Source organism: Staurois parvus, unplaced genomic scaffold (genome assembly GCF_062004578.1).
Source record: "Staurois parvus isolate SC_StPar_1 unplaced genomic scaffold, SC_StPar_1.0 ptg000449l, whole genome shotgun sequence".
Taxonomy (NCBI): domain Eukaryota; kingdom Metazoa; phylum Chordata; class Amphibia; order Anura; family Ranidae; genus Staurois; species Staurois parvus.
The window spans coordinates 3051620-3075019 of NW_028318245.1; the positions used below are offsets into that span (position 1 = coordinate 3051620).

Here is a 23400-nt window from a genome sequence, read left to right on the forward strand (position 1 = left end):
CTCCCTTTAAGAGACTAATCTCAGCTTGTTACCTGTATGAAAGACACCTGGTAGCCAGAAATCCTGCTGAATGATGGGGGATCAAATCCTTATTTCCCTCATGAACATGCAGATCAGTCATCATTTGTTAGACATGCATTTCTGCTGAATTTGTTGTTGCTATTCTGTCTCTCAGTGTTACAATACACCGAAAATTAAATTTTTAGACCAAAAAAGAATGTCCCTTACATTGGTGATTAGTGGGAAGAATGTCCCTTATATTTTTGGTCAGTAGGAAGAATGTCCCTTACATTGGGGGTCAGTGGGAAGAATGTCCCTTACATTGGGGGTCAGTGGGAAAAATGTCCCTTACATTGGGGGTCAGTGGGAAAAATGTCCCTTACATTGGGGGTCAGTGGGAAGAATGTCCCTTACATTGGGGTCAGTGGGAAGAATGTCCCTTACATTGGGGGTCAGTGGGAAGAATTTCCCTTACATTGGGGGTCAGTGGAAAGAATGTCCCTTACATTTTTGGTCAGTGGGAAGATGTCCCTTACATTGGGGGTCAGTGGGAAGAATGTCCCTTACATTGGGGGTCAGTGGGAAGAATGTCCCTTACATTGGTGATAAGTGGGAAGAATTTCCCTTACATTGGGGGTCAGTGGGAAGAATTTCCCTTACATTGGTGGTCAGTGGGAAGAATTTCCCTTACATTAGGGGTCAGTGGGAAGAATTTTCCTTACATTGGTGATCAGTGGGAAGAATGTCCCTTACATTGGGGGTCAGTGGGAAGAATGTCCCTTACATTGGGGGTCAGTGGGAAGAATGACACTTACATTGGGGGTCAGTGGGAAGAATGTCCCTTACATTGGGGGGTCAGTGGGAAGAATGTTCCTTACATTGGTGATCAGCGAGAAGAATGTCCCTTACATTGGTGGTCAGCGAGAAGAATGTCCCTTACATTGGTGGTCAGCGAGAAGAATGTCCCTTACATTGGGGGTCAGCGAGAAGAATGACCCTTACATTGGGGGTCAGCGGGAAGAATGTCCCTTACATTGGGGGGTCAGTGGGAAGAATGTTCCTTACATTGGTGGTCAGCGAGAAGAATGTCCCTTACATTGGGGGTCAGCGGGAAGAATGTCCCTTACATTGGGGGTCAGTGGGAAGAATGTCTCCTTACATTGGCGATCAGTGGGAAGAATGTCTCCTTACATTGGTGATCAGCGGGAAGAATGTCCCTTACATTGGTGGTGAGTGAGAAGAATGTCCCCTTACATTGGTGGTCAGTGGGAAGAATGTCCCTTAGATTGGCGATCAGTGGGAAGAATGTCCCCTTACCCTTCCCACAAACCCAGTAGGAAGTCCCGGAAGAAGATGGAAGAGGGCTTCATTTTAAAGCAAGTCCTTTACAATGTTCTATTATACAATGCGATATTCCAATTTATACATCAGTCCAGAGCATCTACCGCCATTTTCTACATCCCAAAGATGTCTTTTTGTGTGTTGCTGAGCCATTTAGCTTTTCTATTTCCTTGGTGCAACTATTTTTTTTAATTGCAGCTCTTCCATGAAGACCATTTCTGTAAAGGTGATAGTTCCTAGTGGTTCCTTCCAGTTCTGAGCTCATAGTGGTGCTAGACATCTGGTTTGGAAGAGAAGAAAGCTTGATGTGTTTCGTGTCTGCTCCATGGCTGATCATTGCAATTCTGCTCCTCAACCTTCATGGTTTGAGCTTCTATAGACAAGCCACACCTGGAAACAACTGTCTGGTACAAAATATCTTCCCTTTGAGGGATGTTGATGACCACCTTGAGATGTGTCTCTATGCTCACGTTTTCCATGGAGGAAGATGTACCATATCCATCACAGGCGCACCTTCTTAGTATAGCCGTCGCTTGATGGTTTTCTCCGTCTACAACACTTATACAATATATAGTATATTGTTTCCATTGGGATATTACAGAAAAAGTCAAATATTTTATATATTAATAAATATATGCATCATAAAGACTGTGATCCAATTTTTGATGTACAGAAAAAATAAAAAACTAAGCTACAGTACATACACTCTCCACAAGATGGTGATCAGACTTAGGAGCATGGAAAGCAAAGAAGGAATTGATGTCATCTATAGACAGGAAGTGATGTAGGGCGAAGGTAGGAAGTTCCCGATAAAAGGTTATTTAGTAAGAATTTTCGAGGAGACATTACCGGATTTTGAGGCCGATGAGGTAATATGTTACTTTGGTTTATAGACCGGATACATCCTAAATATAGAACCATTTATCCAACCGTCCATCCAGAGCCTCTGGTTTATAGACCGGATACGTCCTAAATATAGAACCATTTATCCAACCGTCCATCCAGAGCCTCTGTTTTATAGACCGGATACCTTCTAAATATAGAACCATTTATCCAACCGTCCATCCAGAGCCTCTGGTTTGTAGACCGGATACATCCTAAATATAGAACCATTTATCCAACCGTCCATCCAGAGCCTCTGGTTTGTAGACCAGATACGTCCTAAAAATAGAACCATTTATCCAACCGTCCAGCCGGAGCCTCTGGTTTATAGACCGGATACATCCTAAATATAGAGCCATTTATCCAACCGTCCATCCAGAGCCTCTGGTTTATAGACCGGATACGTCCTAAATTTAGGGGTGTTTGTTTCATTTGGTTGCAAGATGAGCAATCAGTGTACCCAAGCAGTTGGAAAAGTAAATATCATTCTAGGATGTATCATTAGAGGGGTCAGTAGCAGGAGGAAGGAGGTTCTGATTCCCAATTTACTTTTTCTAGTCACACAGAATTACAAAGTAGTGAATAAATTGTTGAGCCCTCAACACCCATTAGCCGTTTTCACAGGACATCACCCATCACAGTGCCTCCACCTCACTGCCTGACAACAGAGGGAACCAGTGCCAAGAAGATTCTAGAAGTCACCCAGAAGATCATTGATCTGCTGACAGGAGAGGTGAGCGGTGCCGGGAATTCTGGGACATTCTCCAGTAACAGACAAGGGATGTGTCTGGATGGTGACTGTATCATTGTCTGTGTCAGGTTCCTATAAGGTGTCAGGATATCACTGTCTATTTCTCCATGGAGGAGTGGGAGTATTTAGAAGGACACAAGGACCTCTACAAGGACGTCATGATGGACAATCAGCCGCCCCTCACATCACCGGGTAAGAGGAGACTTTATTGGAAAGGAGAGAGCAGTACGGAGGGTCCACCTAGATCCCCCATCATCTGATAAACACATAGAAACAATGGATTCAGTCAGTGTGTGTGTTTCCTACAGATGGATCCAGTCATGGAAACCCACCAGAGAGATGTCCCCGTCCTTTGTATTCCCGGGATTCCGAACAGGAAGATCATAACTTTGCACACCATGATCAGGTAGATGGGACTGAGCAAATAGAACTCAAATACGTTGTAGAATTCTATGCTTTTGAGATAATATTCTTCTATCTCATCTTTTGTTTCCTTTTACAAATAAGTTTTCTCATTTTTTGGGTTTAGGGTGAAGAACTGAAAGACATCAAAGTTGAGGTTAAAGTTGAAAATGAAGAGAAGCTTGGGGATCAGCAATCTATGGAGGAGGGTGGTCCTCTGTATTTCCGGGATTCCACACAGAAAGATCAAAGCATCACTCCTCATCATCAGGTAGGTGGAACTAACCAACTGGAACTCTAAATAAATTTCAAACTTTATAATATGACATCTCTTTTCTTTCACAAATCTATTCTGTCATCTTTGGGGTTTAGGTTGAAGAACTGAAAGACATCAAAGCTGAGGATAAAGTGGAAGAAGAGATGTTGGTGAGTGGAGATCAACCATCTATGGAGGAGGGGGAGATGATTTTGGAAAGTAAACTGGAGGAATCTTCTCAACTCATCGACACAAGTAAGTCCTAAACATTAAATGCAGAAAGAAAATCACAATTTAATGTTACTTTTATGGTTGTAAAGAATGTATTTAAATAGTTAGAAGGTTGAGATAATATAAACCATGAGAATGTTCCACCTGCATTCCTCAATATAACATCATGTTCCCAACAAATGAGGAGGAGATACTGGACACCATATGAAAGGTCCATCTCCATTCCTCAATATAACGTCACGTACCCAACAAATGAGGAGGAGAACCTGGACACCATATGAAAGGTCCATCTCCATTCCTCTATATAACGTCATGTTCCCAACAAATGAGGAGGAGATACTGGACACCATATGAAAGGTCCATCTCCATTCCTCAATATAACGTCATGTTCCCAACAAATGAGGAGGAGATACTGGACACCATATGAAAGGTCCATCTCCATTCCTCAATATAACGTCATGTTCCCAACAAATGAGGAGATACTGGACACCATATGAAAGGTCCATCTCCATTCCTCAATATAATGTCACCTTCCCAACAAATGAGAGGGAGATACTGGACACCATATGGAAGGTCCATCTCCATTCCTCAATATAACGTCATGTTTCCAACAAATGAGGAGGAGAACCTGGACACCATATGAAAGGTCCATCTCCATTCCTCAATATAACGTCACGTTCCCAACAAATGAGGAGGAGATACTGGACACCATATGGAAGGTCCATCTCCATTCCTCAATATAACGTCATGTTTCCAACAAATGAGGAGGAGAACCTGGACACCATATGAAAGGTCCATCTCCATTCTTCAATATAAGCTCATGTTCCCAACAAATGAGGAGGAGATACTGGACACCATATGAAAGGTCCATCTCCATTCCTCAATATAACGTCACGTTCCCAACAAATGAGGAGGAGATACTGGACACCATATGGAAGGTCCATCTCCATTCCTCAATATAACGTCATGTTCCCAACAAATGAGGAGGAGAACCTGGACACCATATGAAAGGTCCATCTCCATTCTTCAATATAAGCTCATGTTCCCAACAAATGAGGAGGAGATACTGGACACCATATGAAAGGTCCATCTCCATTCCTCAATATAACGTCATGTTCCCAACAAATGAGGAGGAGATACTGGACACCATATGAAAGGTCCATCTTTGTATCCTTTGCTGGTTTGTATTCATATTCTCTGTTCTGATTGCCCCAATTCCATGCCGGAGCTCTGAGATACTGTAGAGCGTTAGACCAACATCCTGTATATGACTTCTGAAGGAAGAATTCCTCTAACATGGAAACGTTGATTTCCAACAGGTGGACTCTATGTCTGGAATAACGGATCTTCAGAATATAAAGCAGATGAAGATGCCACCACACAATGTCCTCCAGGAGAAAATCCCGATACACAAATAATACACCAGAGACCTCATCACTCGCAGAGACCAATGGATTCCTCTGATCCTGAGGGATCTTCCCATAACCCACAAACTATTACTGATGACACAAATCTGGGATCTCCCCGTCCAGTTACACCAACAGATCCATCTCATCTCAAGGGATCGTCTTTAAACCATGAAGAAGATCACACAGGAGAACATTCCTGGTCATGTACGATGTCTGGGAAATCTTTCAAAGAAACCGGAAAGCCTCTTATAGATCAGAGAAGTCTCAAGAGTGAGCATCCTTTCTCTTGTTCAGAGTGCAGGAAATGTTTCGATCGGAAAGAAAACTTTCTTAACCACCAGAAATTTCACACAGGCGAGCGTCCTTTCTTATGTTCAGAGTGCGATAAATGTTTCAGTGAAAAAGGAAACCTTGTTAAGCACCTGAGGATTCACACAGGTGAGCGCCCATATTCATGTTCAGAGTGCAGGAAATGTTTTACTCGGAAAGTACAACTTGTTACTCACCAGCGATATCACACCGGTGAGCGTCCTTTCTCATGTTCAGAGTGCGGTAAAAGCTTCACTCAGAAAGGACATTTTATTATTCACCAGAGAACTCACACAGGTGAACGTCCTTTTAAATGTTCAGAGTGCGGGAAAGGTTTCATTCAGAAAAGTAATCTCGCTGTTCACCAGAGAAAGCACACAGGTGAGCGTCCTTATAAATGTTCAGAGTGTGGGAAAAGCTTCACTGAGAAAGGACATTTTCTTAGTCACCAGAGAACTCACACAGGTGAGCGTCCTTATAAATGTTTAGAGTGCGGGAAAGGTTTCATTCAGAAAAGTAATTTTGTTGTTCACCAAAGAAAACACACAGATGAGCGCCCTTATTCATGTTTAGAGTGCGGGAAATCTTTCATTCAGAAAAGTCAACTTGTTATACACCAGGGAATTCACAAAGGTGAGCATCGTTTCTCATGTTCAGAGTGTGGGAAATGTTTCAGTCATAAAGGAAGCTTTCTTAGTCACCAGAGAAGTCACACGGGTGAACGTCCATTTTCATGTGCTGAGTGCGGGAAATCTTTTACTCAGAAAAGTCAACTTGTTATACACCAGGGAATCCACAAGGGTGTGCATCCTTTCTCATGTTCAGAGTGCGGGAAATGTTTCAGTCAGAAAAGAAACTTTCTTAATCACCAGAAAAGTCACACGGGTGAGGGCCTTTTTTCATGTGCAGAGTGCGGGAAATCTTTCACTCAGAAAAGTCAGCTTGTTATACACCAGGGAATCCACAAGGGTGAGCATCCTTTCTCCTGTTCAGAGTGCGGGAAATGTTTTAGTCATAAAGCAAATCTCCTTATTCACCAGAGAAGTCACACGGGTGAGCGGCCTTTCTCATGTTCAGAGTGCGGGAAATGTTTTAGTCATAAAGGAAGCTTTCTCATTCACCAGAGAACTCACACGGGTGAGCGTCCTTTCTCATGTTCAGAGTGCGGGAAATGTTTCAGTCAGAAAGGAAGCTTTCTTATTCATCAGAGAAGTCACACGGGTGAGCGTCCTTTCTCATGTTCAGAGTGCGGGAAATGTTTTAATCATAAAGGAAACTTTCTTAAACACCAGATGATTCACACAGGTAAACATCCCTTTTCATGTTCAGAGTGTGGGAAATCCTGCGCTACAAAGGGAGACCTTCTTGTTCACCAGAGAATTCACACGGGTGAGCGTCCCTATTCCTGTTCCGAGTGTGGAAAAACGTTCGTTCAGAAGGGACATCTTCGTATACACCAGAAAACTCACACCGGTGAGTGTCCTTTTGTATGTTCAGAGTGTGGGAAATGTTTCAATCGAAAAGGAAAACTTGTTGTACACCAGAGAATTCACACAGGCGAGCGTCCTTTCTCATGTTCAGAGTGCGGGAAATGTTTCAAACAAAATGGAGCACTTCTTAGTCACCAAAGAACTCACACAGGTGAGCGCCCCTTTTCCTGTTCACAGTGCGGGAAATCTTTCAGCCAGAAAGCCGTACTTCTTATTCACCAGAGAACTCACACAGGTGAACGTCCCTATTCGTGTTCAGTGTGCGGAAAAGCTTTCACTGATAAACGTTCACTCTCTGGACACCAGAGAATGCACACAGGCGAGCACCCCTATTCATGTTCAGTCTGTGGGAAAGGTTTCGCTCTAAAAGGTTCACTTGTTGTACACCAGAGAATTCACACGGGCGAGCGTCCCTTTTCATGTTCAGAGTGCAAGAAATGTTTCAAACAAAAAGCTGAGCTTGTTCTACACCAGAGAACTCACACGGGTGAGCGTCCCTTTTCGTGTTCAGAGTGCGGGAAATCTTTCACTCAGAAAGGAGACCTTGTTGTTCACCAGAGAACTCACACGGGGGAGCGCCCTTATTCATGTCCGGTGTGTGGGAAAGGTTTCACTCAAAAACGTTCACTTGCTGGACACCAGAGAATTCACAAGGACTAACAGACGGACAAAGGGGGGGAAAAACTAACAAGCATGTCCGCGTCTTTCTATGTCAAGTGTGGGAAATGTTCTAAACACAGAAAATCACCCCAAAAAATTCACAAAGACGAATAATCTTTTCATGTCAAATCTGAATGTTTGAGAGCTGCAAAAAAATGCAACTTTTTTTAAGGTGAGATGTGACATATGTAGGTCTACAGGAAGTTCAGTGCCTTGAAAAAGTCTTCAAACCCCTTGAAATTTCCCACACTTTGTCATGTTACAACAAAACTGTATTTTATTGGGATTGGATGCGATCGACCGACACAAAGTGGCCTATCATTGTGAAGTGGAAGGAAAATGAGAAACGGTTTCCAACATTTGTGACCAATAAAAGTGTGGCGGCATTTGTATTCGGCCCCCCGGAGTCAATACTTTGTAGGACCCCCTTTGGCTGCCATTCCAGCTGCACGTCTTTTTGGGGATGTCTCTTTGCACATCTAGAGAGGGACATTTTTGCCCGTTCTTTGCAGAATGGCTCAAGCTCTGTCAGATTGGATGGAGAGCGTGCTTGACTCTGATCCCCCTAACTAAAATCTAGTGGAGCTAATTGCCTTCAGAAGTCACCTAATTAGTAGATAGAGTCCCCCTGTGTGTCATGTGATCTCAGGATGAATCCAGCTGTTCTGTGAAGCCCTTGTTGGAGAACATTAGTGAACAAACAGCATCATGAAGGACAAGGAACACACCAGACAGGTCAGGGATAAAGTTGTGGAGACGTGTAAAGCAGGTTATAGGAAAATCTCCCAAGCTTTGAACCTCTCATGGAGCACTGTTCAATCCATCACCTGAAAATGGAAAGAGTACGGCACAGCTGCCAACCTACCAAGACATGGCCGTCCACATAAACTGACCAGCCGCGCAAGGAGAGCATTCATCAGAGAAGTAGCCAAGAGGTCCATGGGAACTCTGGAGGAGCTGCTCAGGTGGGGGAATCTGTCCACAGGACAACTATTAGTCGTGCACTCCACAAATCTGACCTTTATGGAGGAGTGATGAGAAGAAAGCCATTGTTGGAGGAAAGCCATGAGAAGTCCCGTTTGCAGTTTTCGGGAAGCCATGTGGGGGACACAGCAAACGTGGAAGAAGGGGCTCTGGTCAGGGGAGACCAAAATGGGACTTTACGGCCTTTATGTGTGGTGGAAAACTTACACTGCACATCACCCTGAACACACCATCCTCACCGTAAAGCATGGTGGTAGCAGCATCATGTGGTGGGGATGCTTTTCTTCAGCAGGGACAGGGAACCTGGTCAGAGTTGATGGGAAGATGGATGGAGCCAAATACAGGGCAATCTTAGAAGAAAACCTGTTAGAGTCTGCAGAAGACTTGAGACCGGGGTGGAGGTTCCCCTTCCAGCAGGACAACGACCCAAAACATCCAGCCAGAGCTACAATGAAATGGTTCAGATCAAAGCATCTTCATGTGTTAGAATGGCCCAGTCACAGTCCAGACCCAAATCCAATGGAGAATCTGTGGCCAGACCTGAAAATTGCTGTTCCCAGACACTCTCCATCCAATCTGACAGAGCTTGAGCCATTCTGCAAAGAAGAATGGGCAGAAATGTCCCTCTCTAGATGTGCAAAGAGACATCCCCAAAAAGACGTGCAGCTGGAATGGCAGCCAAAGGGGGTCCTACAAAGTTCTGACTCTGGGGGGCCGAATACAAATGCCGCCACACTTCTCACAGATTTATTGGTCACAAATGTTGGAAACCATTTCTCATTTTCCTTCCACTTCACAATTATGTGCCACTTTGTGTCGGTCTATCACATCCAATCCCAATAAATACATTGTAACATGACAACATGGAGGGGGGGGGATACATTGTAACATGACAACATGGGGGGGGATATATTGTAACATGACAACATGGGGGGGAATACATTGTAACATGACGACATGGGGGGGATACATTGTAACATGACAACATGGGGGGGAATATATTGTAACATGACAACATGGGGGGGGGAATACATTGTAACATGACAACATGGAGGGGGGGGGGATACATTGTAACATGACAACATGGGGGGGATATATTGTAACATGACAACATGGGGGGGAATACATTGTAACATGACAACATGGGGGGGGGGGAATACATTGTAACATGACAACATGGAGGGGGGGGATACATTGTAACATGACAACATGGGGGGGGAATACATTGTAACATGACAACATGGGGGACATTTCAGGGGGGGGATACATTGTAACATGACAACATGGGGGACATTTCAGGGGGGGAGGGGAATACATTGTAACATGACAACATGGGGGACATTTCGGGGGGGATACATTGTAACATGACAACATGGGGGACATTTCGGGGGGGATACACTGTAACATGACAACATGGGGGGGGAATACATTGTAACATGACAACATGGGAGACATTTCAGGGGGGGAGGGGGAATACATTGTAACATGACAACATGGGGGACATTTCAGGGGGGAGGGGGGATACATTATAACATGACAACATGGGGGACATTTCAGGGGGGAGGGGGAATACATTGTAACATGACAACATGGGGGACATTTCAGGGGGGGGGATACATTGTAACATGACAACATGGGGGATATTTCAGGGGGGAGGGGGAATACATTGTAACATGACAACATGGGAGACATTTCAGGGGGAGGAGGACTTCTTCAAGGCGCTCCTCTAAACCAAGGGTTTCCAAACTATGGCCCTCCAGGTGTTGAGGAACTGCGAGTCCCATGAGGCCTTGCAAGACTCCCTGAAGCAGAGGCATGATGGGTCTTGTAGTTCTGAAACAGCTGGAGGCCCAGTGGATTAACTCCACGAAACGCGTAGAGGAGTCAACATTCTCTCCCATCGGGGGGGTGGATTTGTAACAATTAGGACCTTATTATGAGATCATGCTGTTACAGTCATGTGATCTTAGAATGAATTCCTGTGTATGGTTGATTCAAAAATTGTGCTTTAATAAAACATTCTGTTTTTAAGTTTGTATTGTTTTTTTTGAGGGCCGAGTCCATTTATCTTTCAGGGTTTCCCCCCCTACTTTTTTCCTTTTCATGGCAGAAGTCAGCTTTCCATTGGACCAGCCCATTAGTCAATATTAAAATTTGTTAATATTTGTGTAGTAATCACGTATTCTGATTTTCACATTTTTGGTGATTGGAATGTACTCACGTCATAGAGAGTCGTCCATTGGTTGTTTATTGAGAACAAAGGATGTTATGTTTCACACGTGGGTCAGCTAAATACAAATGCCGCATGGAATATTCCCATCACCGCCATATTGGTTCTCTTCCTCATGGTCACAATGATAGGCTCCATAAATGTCCCAGTCATTATCTTCATTGCTGATACAGAGGTCACACCTATCCATGGCTTACATTGATTGGTTCTCATGGAGAGTCGTTCAATGATTGTTGGTCGATAGTGGGAAGAATGTCCCTTACATTGGTGGTCAGTGGGAAGAATGTCCCTTACATTGGTGGTCAGTGGGAAGAATGTCCCTTACATTGGTGGTTAGTGAGAAGAATGTCCCTTACATTGGGGGTCAGTGGATAGAATGTCCCTTACATTGGTGGTCAGTGGGAAGAATGTCCCTTACATTGGGGATCAGTGGGAAGAATGTCCCTTACATTGGGGGTCAGTGAGAGCAATGTCCCTTACATTGGGGGTCAGTGGGAAGAATGTCCCTTACATTGGTGGTCAGTGAGAAGAATGTCCCTTACATTGGGGGTCAGTGGATAGAATGTCCCTTACATTGGTGGTCAGTGGGAAGAATGTCCCTTACATTGGGGATCAGTGGGAAGAATGTCCCTTACATTGGGGGTCAGTGAGAGCAATGTCCCTTACATTGGGGGTCAGTGGGAAGAATGTCCCTTACATTGGGGGTCAGTGGGAAGAATGTCCCTTACATTGGTGATCAGTGGGAAGAATGTCCCTTACATTGGGGGTCAGTGGGAAGAATGTCCCTTACATTGGTGGTCAGTGGGAAGAATGTCCCTTACATTGGGGGTCAGTGAGAGGAATGTCCCTTACATTGGTGGTCAGTGAGAAGAATGTCCCTTACATTGGTGATCAGTGGGAAGAATGCTCCTTACATTGGAGGTCAGTGGGAAGAATGTCCCTTACATTGGTGATCAGTGGGAAGAATGTCCCTTACATTGGGGGTCAGTGGGAAGAATGTCCCTTACATTGGTGGTCAGTGGGAAGAATGTCCCTTACATTGGGGGTCAGTGGGAAGAATGTCCCTTACATTGGGGGTCAGTGGGAAGATTGTCCCTTACATTGGGGGTCAGTGGGAAGAATGTCCCTTACATTGGGGGTCAGTGGGAAGAATGTCCCTTACATTGGGGGTCAGTGGTAAGAATGCTTCTTAAATTAGTGATCAGTAGAAATAATGTGAACTTATATTGCTGATGTATGTGAAGAATTTCCTTTACACTCCCCGGCCACTTTATCAGGTCCACCTTGCTAGTGCCAAGAAAATCTCCCCCACACTATGGATCCATTCTTTCATGTTGCTTACTCCAAATTTTGATCTTAACATCTGAATGTCGCAGCAACCAGTCTGCCTATTCTCCAACCTCTGACATCAAGAAGGCATTTTCTCCTTTTTGGACCATTCTCTGTAAACCCTAGAGATGGTTGTGTGTGCAAATCTCAGTAGATCAGCAGTTTTTGGAATACTCAGATCAGCCCGTCTTGCACCAACAACCATGCCACATTCAAAGTCACTTAAATTCGCTTTCTTCTCCATTTGAACTTCAGCAAGACGTCTTCACCTCTGACATCAACAAGGCATATTCCTCCACACAACAGCCGCTCATTGTAGATTTTCCAATTTTTTTCGGACCATTCTCTGTAAACCCTAGAGATGGTTGTGTGTGAAAATCCCAGTAGATCAGCAGTTTTTGAAATACTCAGACCAGCCCATCTGGCACGAACAACCATGCCACGTTCAAAGTCACTTAAGTCCCCTTTCTTCCCCATTCTGATGCTTGGTTTGAACTTCAGCAAGTTGTCTTCACCATGTCTAGATGCCTAAATGCACTGAGTTGCTGCCATGTGATTGGCTGATTAGCAATTTGTGTTACCCAGCCATTGAACAGGTGGACCTCATAAAGTGGCCGTGGAGTGTATATCGCTTAAATCCCCCTTACGTTGGTGATCAGTAGGTAGAATGCCACCAAATATTGATGGTTAGTTTGAAGAACCTCCCTTACATTGCCTGTCAATGAGAAGAATGTCACTTTTAGTGGTGGAACACGGGAAGTATGTCCTCTGATGATAATTGAGTCTGATGAGCCCCAAACTGGACTGGGAAAGTCATGATGAACACAGAGCCGCCCTGATCTCTTCAAAATTCATGTCAGTGACAAAATGTTCAACTTAATTCCTATGTCTGGGGTTTTATATATAAATAATCTATGTGTCATATATATCTTGATACAGCACAGTGGCCACATGGTTAGCACTTCCACCTGGAGCTGTTGGTTTGAATCCCCACCACCTGCCTGGAGTTTGCATGCTCTCCCCGTGCCTTTGTGGGTTTCCTCCAAATACTCCGGTCTCCTTCCACACTCCAGAGACATGCTGATAGGTAAATTGGCTCCTGTCTAAATTGTCCCTAGTATGTGTATGCATGAATGTGAGTTAGGGACCTTAGATTGTACGCCCCTTGAGGGTTAGGGACCTTAGATTGTACATCCCTTGAGGTTTAGGGATCTTAGATTGTATGCCCCTTGAGGGTTATGGACCTTAGATTGTACGCCCCTTGAGGGTTAGGGACCTTAGATTGTACATCCCTTGAGGTTTAGGGATCTTATGCCCCTTGAGGGTTATGGACCTTAGATTGTACGCCCCTTGAGGGTTAGGGACCGTAGATTGTACGTCTCTTGAGGGTTAGGGACCTTAGATTGTACATCCCTTGAGGTTTAGGGACCTTAGATTGTACGCCCCTTGAGGGTTAGGGACCTTTGATTGTACGTCTCTTGAGGGTTAGGCACCTTAGATTGTACGCCCCTTGAGGTTTAGGGATCTTAGATTGTACGCCCCTTGAGGGTTATGGACCTTAGATTGTACGCCCCTGGAGGGTTAGGGACCTTTGATTGTACGCCCCTTGGGGGTTAGGGACCTCAGATTGTACGCCCCTTGAGGGTTATGGACCTTTGATTGTACGCCCCTTGAGGGTTATGGACCTTAGATTGTACGTGAAAGGTTGTCGCTAGCCCCTGGCTATCTGTCTTGATCAGTCTGTTTGAAGGTATGGACGTCCAGAAGACTAACTTCACCTAAGTAATAGACAAGTGCACACAGTGTAGGTGAAATTAATCTACATTTTTTATTAGCGGGAAGAGGATTAATATAACAAAAAAGAAAGGTGGGGGGCACAAAGTATCTGGGAAAAACTTAATTCTCAGTAATTGATTGGCTGAATACAAATACAAGCATTTACGTCAATCCTGAATAATGATGAGAAGCAAAATTTAACTTTCCCAGGAATAAGGAATGTGTCTATAATATTACAAAAAACTTATCTGCTACATACAATAGAATCTGGCTAGATACTTGTCAAGGCTGTGAACATGATCTTTCTCAGGCATTGTAATTAGTTATAAGTAACAAACAATCATTTTCTCATGGGACAGAAATATTTGACATTTAATTGTATCATAACAGAAACAGGTGCTTGTTAATACAAAGAAATAGTTGGATACTTTCACCGTCTCTACCAAGGCTAAGCTAAGATAAGAGATAGAAGAATATTGTGAGTACATTTCTGTAACACATAACTAACATAGCATATTTTCATTAACTCATTCTGGTTATAATACAAAACAATTAATCAACATGGAATATAAAATGGAGTGGGGAAAAACAAAATGACAGACCTAAAAGACATACATTTCCCTTCAGTACGCTCCTTGAGGTTTAGGGATCTTAGATTGTACGCCCCTTCAGGGTTAGGGACTGATGTGAATGTACAATATATATATAAAGCAATGTGTAAATTTACGGTGCTATATAAGTACCTGAAAAAAATTAAAAATAAATTTTGATGTACAGATAAAAAACTAAGCTGCAGGAATTACATTCTCCACAAGATGGTGAAGTCACTTATGAGCGTGGAATGCAAGGAAGGAAGTGATGTCATGCTCAAACAGGAAGTGATGTAAAGATAGGAAGTAATTTTTTTTCCCCCGAAATTAGCTTGGAGACATTACTGGATCTCAAGGTAGATAAGGTAATATCATGCTTTTTGGTTTAACCAAATGTCGAATAAGATACATCCTAAACATCCGTAACCTCTGTCCATGACCTTTTTAGAAAGTCCTTTAACCTATCGGCAATTACGGAAACCTGGCTTCGTGAACCTGACTTTCGATCTTCAGCTGCCCTCTCCCATGGTGGTCTCCTCTCGACTCACTCTCCAAGGCCTAGTGGACAGAAAGGAGGTGGAGTTGGAATCCTCCTGTCCCCTCAAAGAACTTTTCAGGTCCCTCTCCTGCTGCCCTTTCCCATGGTGGTCTCCTCTCGACTCACTCTCCAAGGCCTAGTGGATGGAAGGACGGTGAAGTTGGAATCCTCCTATCCCCTCAAAGCACTTTTCAGGTCCTTCATTCACGTACCTCTCTGTTCCTCCCCATTTGAAGTTCACTCTATTCATCTATTCTCCAGATTCTTTGAGAGTTGCTGTGATCTATCAGTCTCCTGAACCGGTATCAATCTTCCTTGATGACTTCGGAAACCTGGCTCCACAAATCTGACTTTCAATCTCCTGCTACCCTCTCCCATGGTGGTCTCCTCTCGACTCACTCTCCCAGGCCTAGTGGATGGAAAAGAAGTGGAGTTGGAATCCTCCTATCCCCTCAAAGCACTTTTCAGGTCCTTCATTCACCTCACTCTCTATTCCTCCTCATTTGAAGTTCACTCTATTCATATATTTTCTCCAGTTTCTTTTGGAATTGCTGTGATCTGTCGGTCTCCTGAACCGGTATCAAGCTTCCTTGTTGACTTCGGAAACCTGGCTCCATGAATCTGACTTTCCCTTTCCTGCTGCCCTCTCCCATGGTGGCCTCCTCTGGACTCACTCTCCCAGGCCTAGTGGACAGAAAGAAGGTGATGTTGGAATCATCCTATCCCCTCAAAGCACTTTTCAGGTCCTTCATTCACCTCCCTCTGTTCCTCCTCATTTGAAGTTCACTCTATTCATCTATTCTCTCCAGTTTCTTTGAGAATTGGTGTGAACTATTGGCCTCCTGGACCGGCATCAAGCTTTCTTGATGACTTCTCTGCCTGGCTTTATGAATCTGACTTTCGATCTCCTGCTGCCCGCTCCCATGGTGGTCTCCTCTGGACTCACTCTCCCAGGCCTAGTGGACAGAAAAGAGGTGGAGTTGGAATCCCCCTATCCTCTCAAAGCACTTTTCAGGACCTTCATTCACCTCCCTCTCTGTTCCTCCTCATTTGAAGTTCACTCTATTCATCTATTCTTTCCAGATTCTTTGAGAATTGGTGTGATCTGTCAGTCTCCTGAACCAGTATCAAGCTTCCTTGATGACTTCTCTGCCTGGCTTCATGAATCTGACTTTCGACCTCCTGCTGCCCTTTCCCATGGTGGTGTCCTCTGGACTCACTCTCCCAGGCCTAGTGGACAGAAAGAAGGTGATGTTGGAATCCCCTTATCCCCTCAAAGCACTTTTCAGGTCCTTCATTCACCTCCCTCTGTTCCTCCTCATTTGAAGTTCACTCTCTATCCCTCTCTATATTTGAAGTTCACTCTATTCGTCTGTTCTCTCCAGTTTCTTTGAGAATTGGTGTGATCTATTGGTCTCCTGAACCGGTATCAAGCTTCCTTGATGACTTCTCTACCTGGCTTCATGAATCTGTTCCTCCTCATTTGAAGTTCACTCTATTCATCTATTCTCTCCAGTTTCTTTGAGAATTGGTGTGCTCTATTGGCCTCCTGGACCGGCATCAAGCTTTCTTGATGACTTCTCTGCCTGGCTTCATGATCTGACTTTCGATTTCCTGCTGCCCTCTCCCATGGTGGTCTCCTCTGGACTCACACTCCCAGGCCTAGTGGATGGAAAGAAGGTGGAGTTGGAATCCTCCTATCCCCTCAAAGCACTTTTCAGGTCCTTCATTCACCTTCCTCTCTGTCCCTCTCCTCATTTGAAGTTCACTCTATTCATCTATTCTCTCCAGTTTCTTTGAAAATTGCTGTGATCTATCGGTCTAGTATCAAGCTTGTTGACTTCGGAAACCTGGCTCCATGAATCTGACTTTCCCTCTCCTGCTGCCCTCTCCCATGGTGGTCTCCTCTCGGCTCACTCTCCAAGGCCTAGTGGACGGAAAGGAGGTGGAGTTGGAATCTTCCTATCCCCTCAAAGCACTTTTCAGGTCCTTCATTCACATCCCTCTCTGTTCCTCTCCTCATCTGAAGTTCACTCTATTCATCTGTTCTCTCCAATTTCTTTGAGAATTGGTGTGATCTATCGGCCTCTTGGACCGGTATCAAGCTTCCTTGGTGACTTCTCTGCCTGGCCACCTTACTTTCTCTCTTCTGAAACTCCCACAATCATTCTTGGTGACTTCAGCATTCCTGTTAATCTTAACACTCCTGCTACTTCTAAACTTCTGAGCCTAACCACTTCTTTTGACCTAAAACATTGGACACATGCTTCTACTCTAATGACAACGGCCTCAACCTTGTGTTCTCCTACCTATGCACTCCTTGCAACCTCACCAACTTTCCTTTCCTCTCTCTGATCACTCCCTTATTAGCTTCACTCTCTCCTTGGCTTCCTCCTCCTTGTCTTCCAACTCCCGGACAGTTACCCGTAGGAACCTTCACTATCTTAACCCTTCTCTTCTTTTGAAGATTGTCTCTATGACAAAATCTCAGCCCTGTCCTGCGCCGACCTGGCCACTTCTGTCTACAATAGTTCACTGTCATCCACCTTGGACACATTGGCCCCCTTTACTACACACAGAAATAGGTCCTGACTGCTACAGCCCTGGCAAACAGACAATACCAGATCCCTCAAAAAATGTAGCCGTGCTCTGGAGTATTTATGGTGTAAGACTAAGACCCAGCAAGACTTCGACCAATATAAATCTGCCCTTCAAAAGTAAAATTCCTGTCTCCACACTGCCTAACAGACCTATTGTATCACTCTCATTAACACCCTCTCACACAATCCCTGTCAACTCTTTTCTACCTTTAACTCTCTACTTCGTCCTTCTCTACCTCCACCCACTAACTCACTCACTGCCCAAGAGATCGCTAATCACTTCAAAAATAAGATTGATAAAATTCGTGACGAGATCTCCACTGTACAGATATCTCCCTCACCCTACACTCCTTGTCCACCAGACATCTCCCTCACCCTGCACTCCTTGTCCACCAGACATCTCCCTCACCCTACACTCCTTGTCCACCAGACATCTCCCTCACCCTACACTCCTTGTACACCAGACATCTACCTCACCCTACACTCCTTGTACACCAGACATCTCCCTCACCCTACACTCCTTGTCCACCAGACATCTCCCTCACCCTACACTCCTTGTCCACCAGACATCTCCCTCCCCCTACACTCCTTGTCCACCAGATATCTCCCTCACCCTACACTCCTTGTACACCAGATATCTCCCTCACCCTACACTCCTTGTACACCAGATATCTCCCTCACCCTACACTCCTTGTCCACCAGACATCTCCCTCACCCTACACTCCTTGTCCACCAGATATCTCCCTCTCCCTACACTCCTTGTCCACCAGACATCTCCCTCACCCTACACTCCTTGTCCACCAAACATCTCCCTCACTCTACACTCCTTGTTCACCAGATATCTCCCTCACTGTGAGACACAATGAGTGTCCTGTCACCCAGGAATATAACTAAATGCTGAGTGTCCTCTCTAGTGATGCTTTGTCAGGCCTTCACTGATGCAGGTTTTTTTTTAACGTTCATTGATCTTACGACCTTCAGTTTTGTCAAGCAAGTAACATGCCTGTTCAGTTGGGTTGAGGTCAGGTGACTTGAGCAGAGAGTACAGCCCCATGTTGAGGGTATGTGGCAGTTTGGCTCATCACTAGTCAACACATACAGGTGAAACTCAAAAAATTAGAATATCATGCAAAAGTTCATTTATTTAAGTAATGCAACTTAAAAGGTGAAACTAATATATGAGATAGACTCATTACATGCAAAGCAAGATAGTTCAAGTCGTGATTTGTCATAATTGTGATGATTATGGCTTACAGCTCATGAAAACCCCAAATCCACAATCTCAGAAAATGAGAATATTGTGACAAGGTGCAATATTCTAGGCTCAAAGTGTCCCACTCTAGTGAGCTAATTAAGCCATAACACCTGCAAAGGGTTCCTGAGCCTTTAAATGGTCTCTCAGTCTGGTTCAGTAGGAATCACAATCATGGGAAAGACTGCTGACCTGACACCATCATTGACACCCTCCATAAGGAGGGAAAGCCTCAAAGGTTAATTGCAAAAGAAGTTGGATGTTCCCAAAGTGCTGTATCAAAGCACATTAATAGAAAGTTATGTGGAAGGGAAAAGTGTGGAAGAAAAAGGTGCACAAGCAGCAGGGATGACCGCAGCCTGGAGAGGATTGTCAGGAAAACGCCATTCAAAAGTGTTGGGGACTTTCACAAGGAGTGGACTGAGGCTGGAGTCAGTGCATCAAGAGCCACCACACACAGATGGATCCTGGACATGGGCTTCAAATGTCGTATTCCTCTTGTCAAGCCGCTCCTGAACAACAAACATCAGAAGTGTCTTACCTGGGCTACAGAAAAACAGACCTGGTCTGTTGCTCAGTGGTCCAAAGTCCTCTTTTCTGATGAGAGCAACTTTTGCATCTCATTTGGAGACCAAGGACCCAGAGTATGGAGGAAGAATGGAGAGGCACACACTGCAAGATGCTTGAAGTCCAGTGTGAAGTTTCCACAGTCTGTGTTGATTTTGGGAGCCATGTCATCTGCTGGTGTTGGTCCACTGTGCTTCATTAAGTCCAGGGTCAGCGCAGTCGTCTACCAGGAGATTTTGGAGCAGTTCATGCTTCCTTCCACAGATGAGCTTTATGGGGATGCTGACTTCATTTTCCAGCAGGACTTGGCACCTGCCCACACTGCCAAAAGCACCAAAACCTAGTTCAATGACCGTGGAATTACTGTGCTTGATTGGCCAGCAAACTCACCTGACCTGAACCTCATAGAGAATCTATGGGGCATTGCCAAGAGCAAGATGAGAGACATGAGACGGAACAATGCAGAAGAGCTGAAGGCCGCTATTGAAGCATCCTGGTCTTCCATAACACCTCAGCAGTGCCACAGGCTGATAGCTTCCATGCCACGCCGCATTGAGGCAGTAATTGCTGCAAAAGGGGCCCAAACCAAGTACTGAGTACATATGCATGCTTCTACTTTTCAGAGGTCCGATATTGTTCTATGTACAATCCTTTTTTTATTGATTGCATGTAATATTCTAATTTTCTGAGATTGTGGATTTGGGGTTTTCAGGAACTGTAAGCCATAATCATCACAATTATGACAAATCACGGCTTGAACTATCTTGCTTTGCATGTAATGAGTCTATCTCATATATTAGTTTCACCTTTTAAGTTGCATTACTGAAATAAATAAATAAATATTCTCATTTTTCGAGTTTCACCTGTATGTGTACTGAAGGTAAGACGTGTAGAGTTCTTATAACGTGTATCAACAAATGTTTTCCAGCAGGTGGATGCTATGCGTGGAATATCTCCGAGGGACATCCTATCTTCTCTCCAGATTATAATACAAAATATAATAACATCTCACCACACTTTCCAGGAGTAGATTTCTTTACTCAAAACGTAGAGAGCAATGGATCACTCTAATTTTCAGGATTCCTCGGAAATATCTGTAAGTCCAAATACACATCTAAGATCTCGTGTTATGGAGAGTTCACCATCTCCATCCAATCCCAAGGAATCTTCCTTAAGCCAAGAAGGAGCTGACATAGGAGAAAATTCATTGTCATGTTCGGTGTGTGGGAAATCCTTCACTAGGAGTACATACCTTCGTAAACATCAAAAAATCCACAAGGGTGAGCGTCCCTATTCATGTTCAGAGTGCGGGAAATGTTTCACTGAGAAAGGAAGCCTTCATAAACACCAAAGAATTCACACAGGGGAGCGTCCTTTTTCATGTTCAGAATGTGAAGAATGTTTTATTGGGATAAAAGAACTTCACAAACATCGAATAATTCATGCAGATAAGCATCCCTATTCATGTCCGGAGTGCGGGAAATGTTTCACTGAGAAAGGAAGCCTTACTGCGCACCTAAGAATTCACACGGGGGAGCGTCCTTATTCATGTTCAGAGTGCGGGAAATGTTTTGCCGAGAAAGGAAAACTTTCTAGACACCAGAAAATTCACACAGGTGACAAACCTTATTCATGTTCGGAATGCGGGAAGTGTTTCATTCAGCCACAAGAACTTCGTAAACACCAGAGAACTCACACGGGTGAGCGTCCTTACTCGTGTTCAGAATGTGGGAAATGTTTCAGCGAAAGAAGAACCCTTCTTGAACACCACAAAATTCACACGGGCGAGCGTTCTCATTTATGTCCAGAGTGCGGGAAATGTTTTACCGAGAAACAACAGTTACTTGTACACCAGAGAATTCACACGGGCGAGCGTCCTTTTTCTTGTACAGAGTGCGGGAAAGGTTTCAGACAAAAAGGATGCCTTCTTAGACACCAAAAGATTCACACGGGTGAGCGTCCCTTTTCGTGTTTGGAGTGCGGGAAATCTTTCATTCGGAGAGGAGTGCTTCGTGCTCACCAGAGAACTCACACAGGTGAGCGTCCTTATTCGTGTTCGGTGTGTGGAAAATCGTATGGGGAAAAACGTTCGCTCGATGGACACCAGAGAACCCATGACCTCTATGTTCAGACGGACATATGGGGAGTGGTACAGGTGTCACCACCACAGGACGGCTTGTATGTCCTTTCATATATGTAACGTGACAAATGTTCTGGTGGCAGAAAAATCACTTACTGCGCCCCAAAAAAATATTTCTTTATTCTATTTTATGTTGAAATTTACACATTTAGGAGTGGGGAAAAAAATTTAACTTTTTTGGGTGTCATAGTTATAGGCCTATAGGAAGTATAGTGATGTGATCCTCTGAACCAGACGACTCCAAACTTTCTACAGGGCCAGTTTACTATCCTTCAGATTTTAGAGGGTCTGGACTGTGGGCAATGGGAGTACAAAATGTCCTGGTGTCGGTAACATTGCCCCATCATTGGTGTCAATGGGAGGAATAGTGCCCCATCATTGGTGTCAGTGGGAGGAATAGTGCCCCATCATTGGTGTCAGTGGAGGAATAGTGCCCCATCATTGGTGTCAGTGGGAGGAATAGTGCCCCATCATTGGTGTCAGTGGGAGGAATAGTGCCCCATCATTGGTGTCAGTGGGAGGAATAGTGCCCCATCATTGGTATCAGTGGGAGGAATAGTGTCCCATCATTGGTATCAGTGGGAGGAATAGTGGCCCATCATTGGTGTCAGTGGGAGGAATAGGGTCCCATCATTGGTGTCAGTGGGAGGAATAGTGCCCCATCATTGGTGTCAGTGGGAGGAATAGTGCCCCATCATTGGTGTCAGTGGGAGGAATAGTGCCCCATCATTGGTGTCAGTGGGAGGAATAGTGCCCCATCATTGGTGTCAGTGGGAGGAATAGTGCCCCATCATTGGTGTCAGTGGGAGGAATAGTGCCCCATCATTGGTATCAGTGGGAGGAATAATGCCCCATCATTGGTATCAGTGGGAGGAATAGTGTCCCATCATTGGTATCAGTGGGAGGAATAGTGGCCCATCATTGGTGTCAGTGGGAGGAATAGGGTCCCATCATTGGTGTCAGTGGGAGGAATGATACTCCATAGCTGGTGTATCTGTGCTAATACATTGCTGATGTATGGAATTTTTATTTTTGTGTTTCACCAAAAAAGCCAGCTTTCCATTGGACCCGCCCATGTGTCATTACTATTACATTTGATTTTTCTTTTAGTTGAGCTGTGCAGCATTTATTTTACATTCTTTTATTGTGTAGTCATCGCATATTCTGTTTTTTAAAAATAAACCAAATAAAAATAAAATAAAACCCTCTACATTTACAATATTCTGTTCTGAGTTTGTTTTTCTCCAAATGAATATTTTTGCACGATCGGTGATTGGAATATATTGGAATCATCCATGGATTGGGTATTGGTGATATGGGGAGTGCAGAAGGTCCAGTTCCAGACTTGTGTCAGCCAACTACGAGCTCCTTATAGAAGATTCCTATAGCTGCCATCTTTGTTCTCCTCCTTATGGTCACTGTGGTCATCTTCATAGGAAAGTCATACCCATCAGCGGATCACAGAATATGTCATCGATGTATTCCCCTATCAGTGGTAATCAGAGGAGGGAGCCACATACATTGGAGATTGGCCATGAATATATTTTATATGTATCTCCGTACATTGAAGCGTGAAGAATGTCCCTTTCATTGGTGATCAGTAGATAAAAAATGTTGCCCTACATTGGTCAGTGGAAAGAATGTCCACTTATAATAGTAATCA

At 44.3% G+C, this 23400-nt stretch overlaps 2 protein-coding genes across 2 annotated transcripts; both read left to right on the forward strand.

The window, feature by feature from the left end:
- The first annotated feature begins 3025 nt into the window (after positions 1-3025).
- On the forward strand, positions 3026-9343 carry LOC149453325 (uncharacterized). The gene is made up of 5 exons (XM_089688207.1): positions 3026-3166; positions 3283-3380; positions 3504-3647; positions 3749-3887; positions 5183-9343. The coding sequence occupies exons 1-5, from the start codon at positions 3082-3084 to the stop codon at positions 7729-7731; spliced, it is 3015 nt and encodes a 1004-aa protein (XP_089544333.1). The 5' UTR covers positions 3026-3081; the 3' UTR covers positions 7732-9343.
- A 5560-nt stretch (positions 9344-14903) lies between these two features.
- On the forward strand, positions 14904-22958 carry LOC149453326 (uncharacterized). Its single transcript, XM_089688520.1, has 2 exons — positions 14904-15005; positions 20526-22958. Exon 2 carries the CDS (start codon positions 20655-20657, stop codon positions 21795-21797), a length of 1143 nt encoding a protein of 380 aa, XP_089544646.1. The 5' UTR covers positions 14904-15005; positions 20526-20654; the 3' UTR covers positions 21798-22958.
- The last annotated feature ends 442 nt before the right edge of the window (positions 22959-23400 follow it).

What these genes read in the sequence shown, in the direction of transcription:
- LOC149453326 (XM_089688520.1), top strand. Translation starts at nt 20,655, where the DNA reads ATGGATCACTCTAATTTTCAGGATTCCTCGGAAATATCTGTAAGTCCA.
- LOC149453325 (XM_089688207.1), top strand. Translation starts at nt 3,082, where the DNA reads ATGGAGGAGTGGGAGTATTTAGAAGGACACAAGGACCTCTACAAGGAC. An exon ending in GCCGCCCCTCACATCACCGG is followed by an intron (nt 3,167 to 3,282) that starts GTAAGAGGAGAC and finishes TGTTTCCTACAG; the next exon opens with ATGGATCCAGTCATGGAAAC. An exon ending in TTCTCAACTCATCGACACAA is followed by an intron (nt 3,888 to 5,182) that starts GTAAGTCCTAAA and finishes GATTTCCAACAG; the next exon opens with GTGGACTCTATGTCTGGAAT.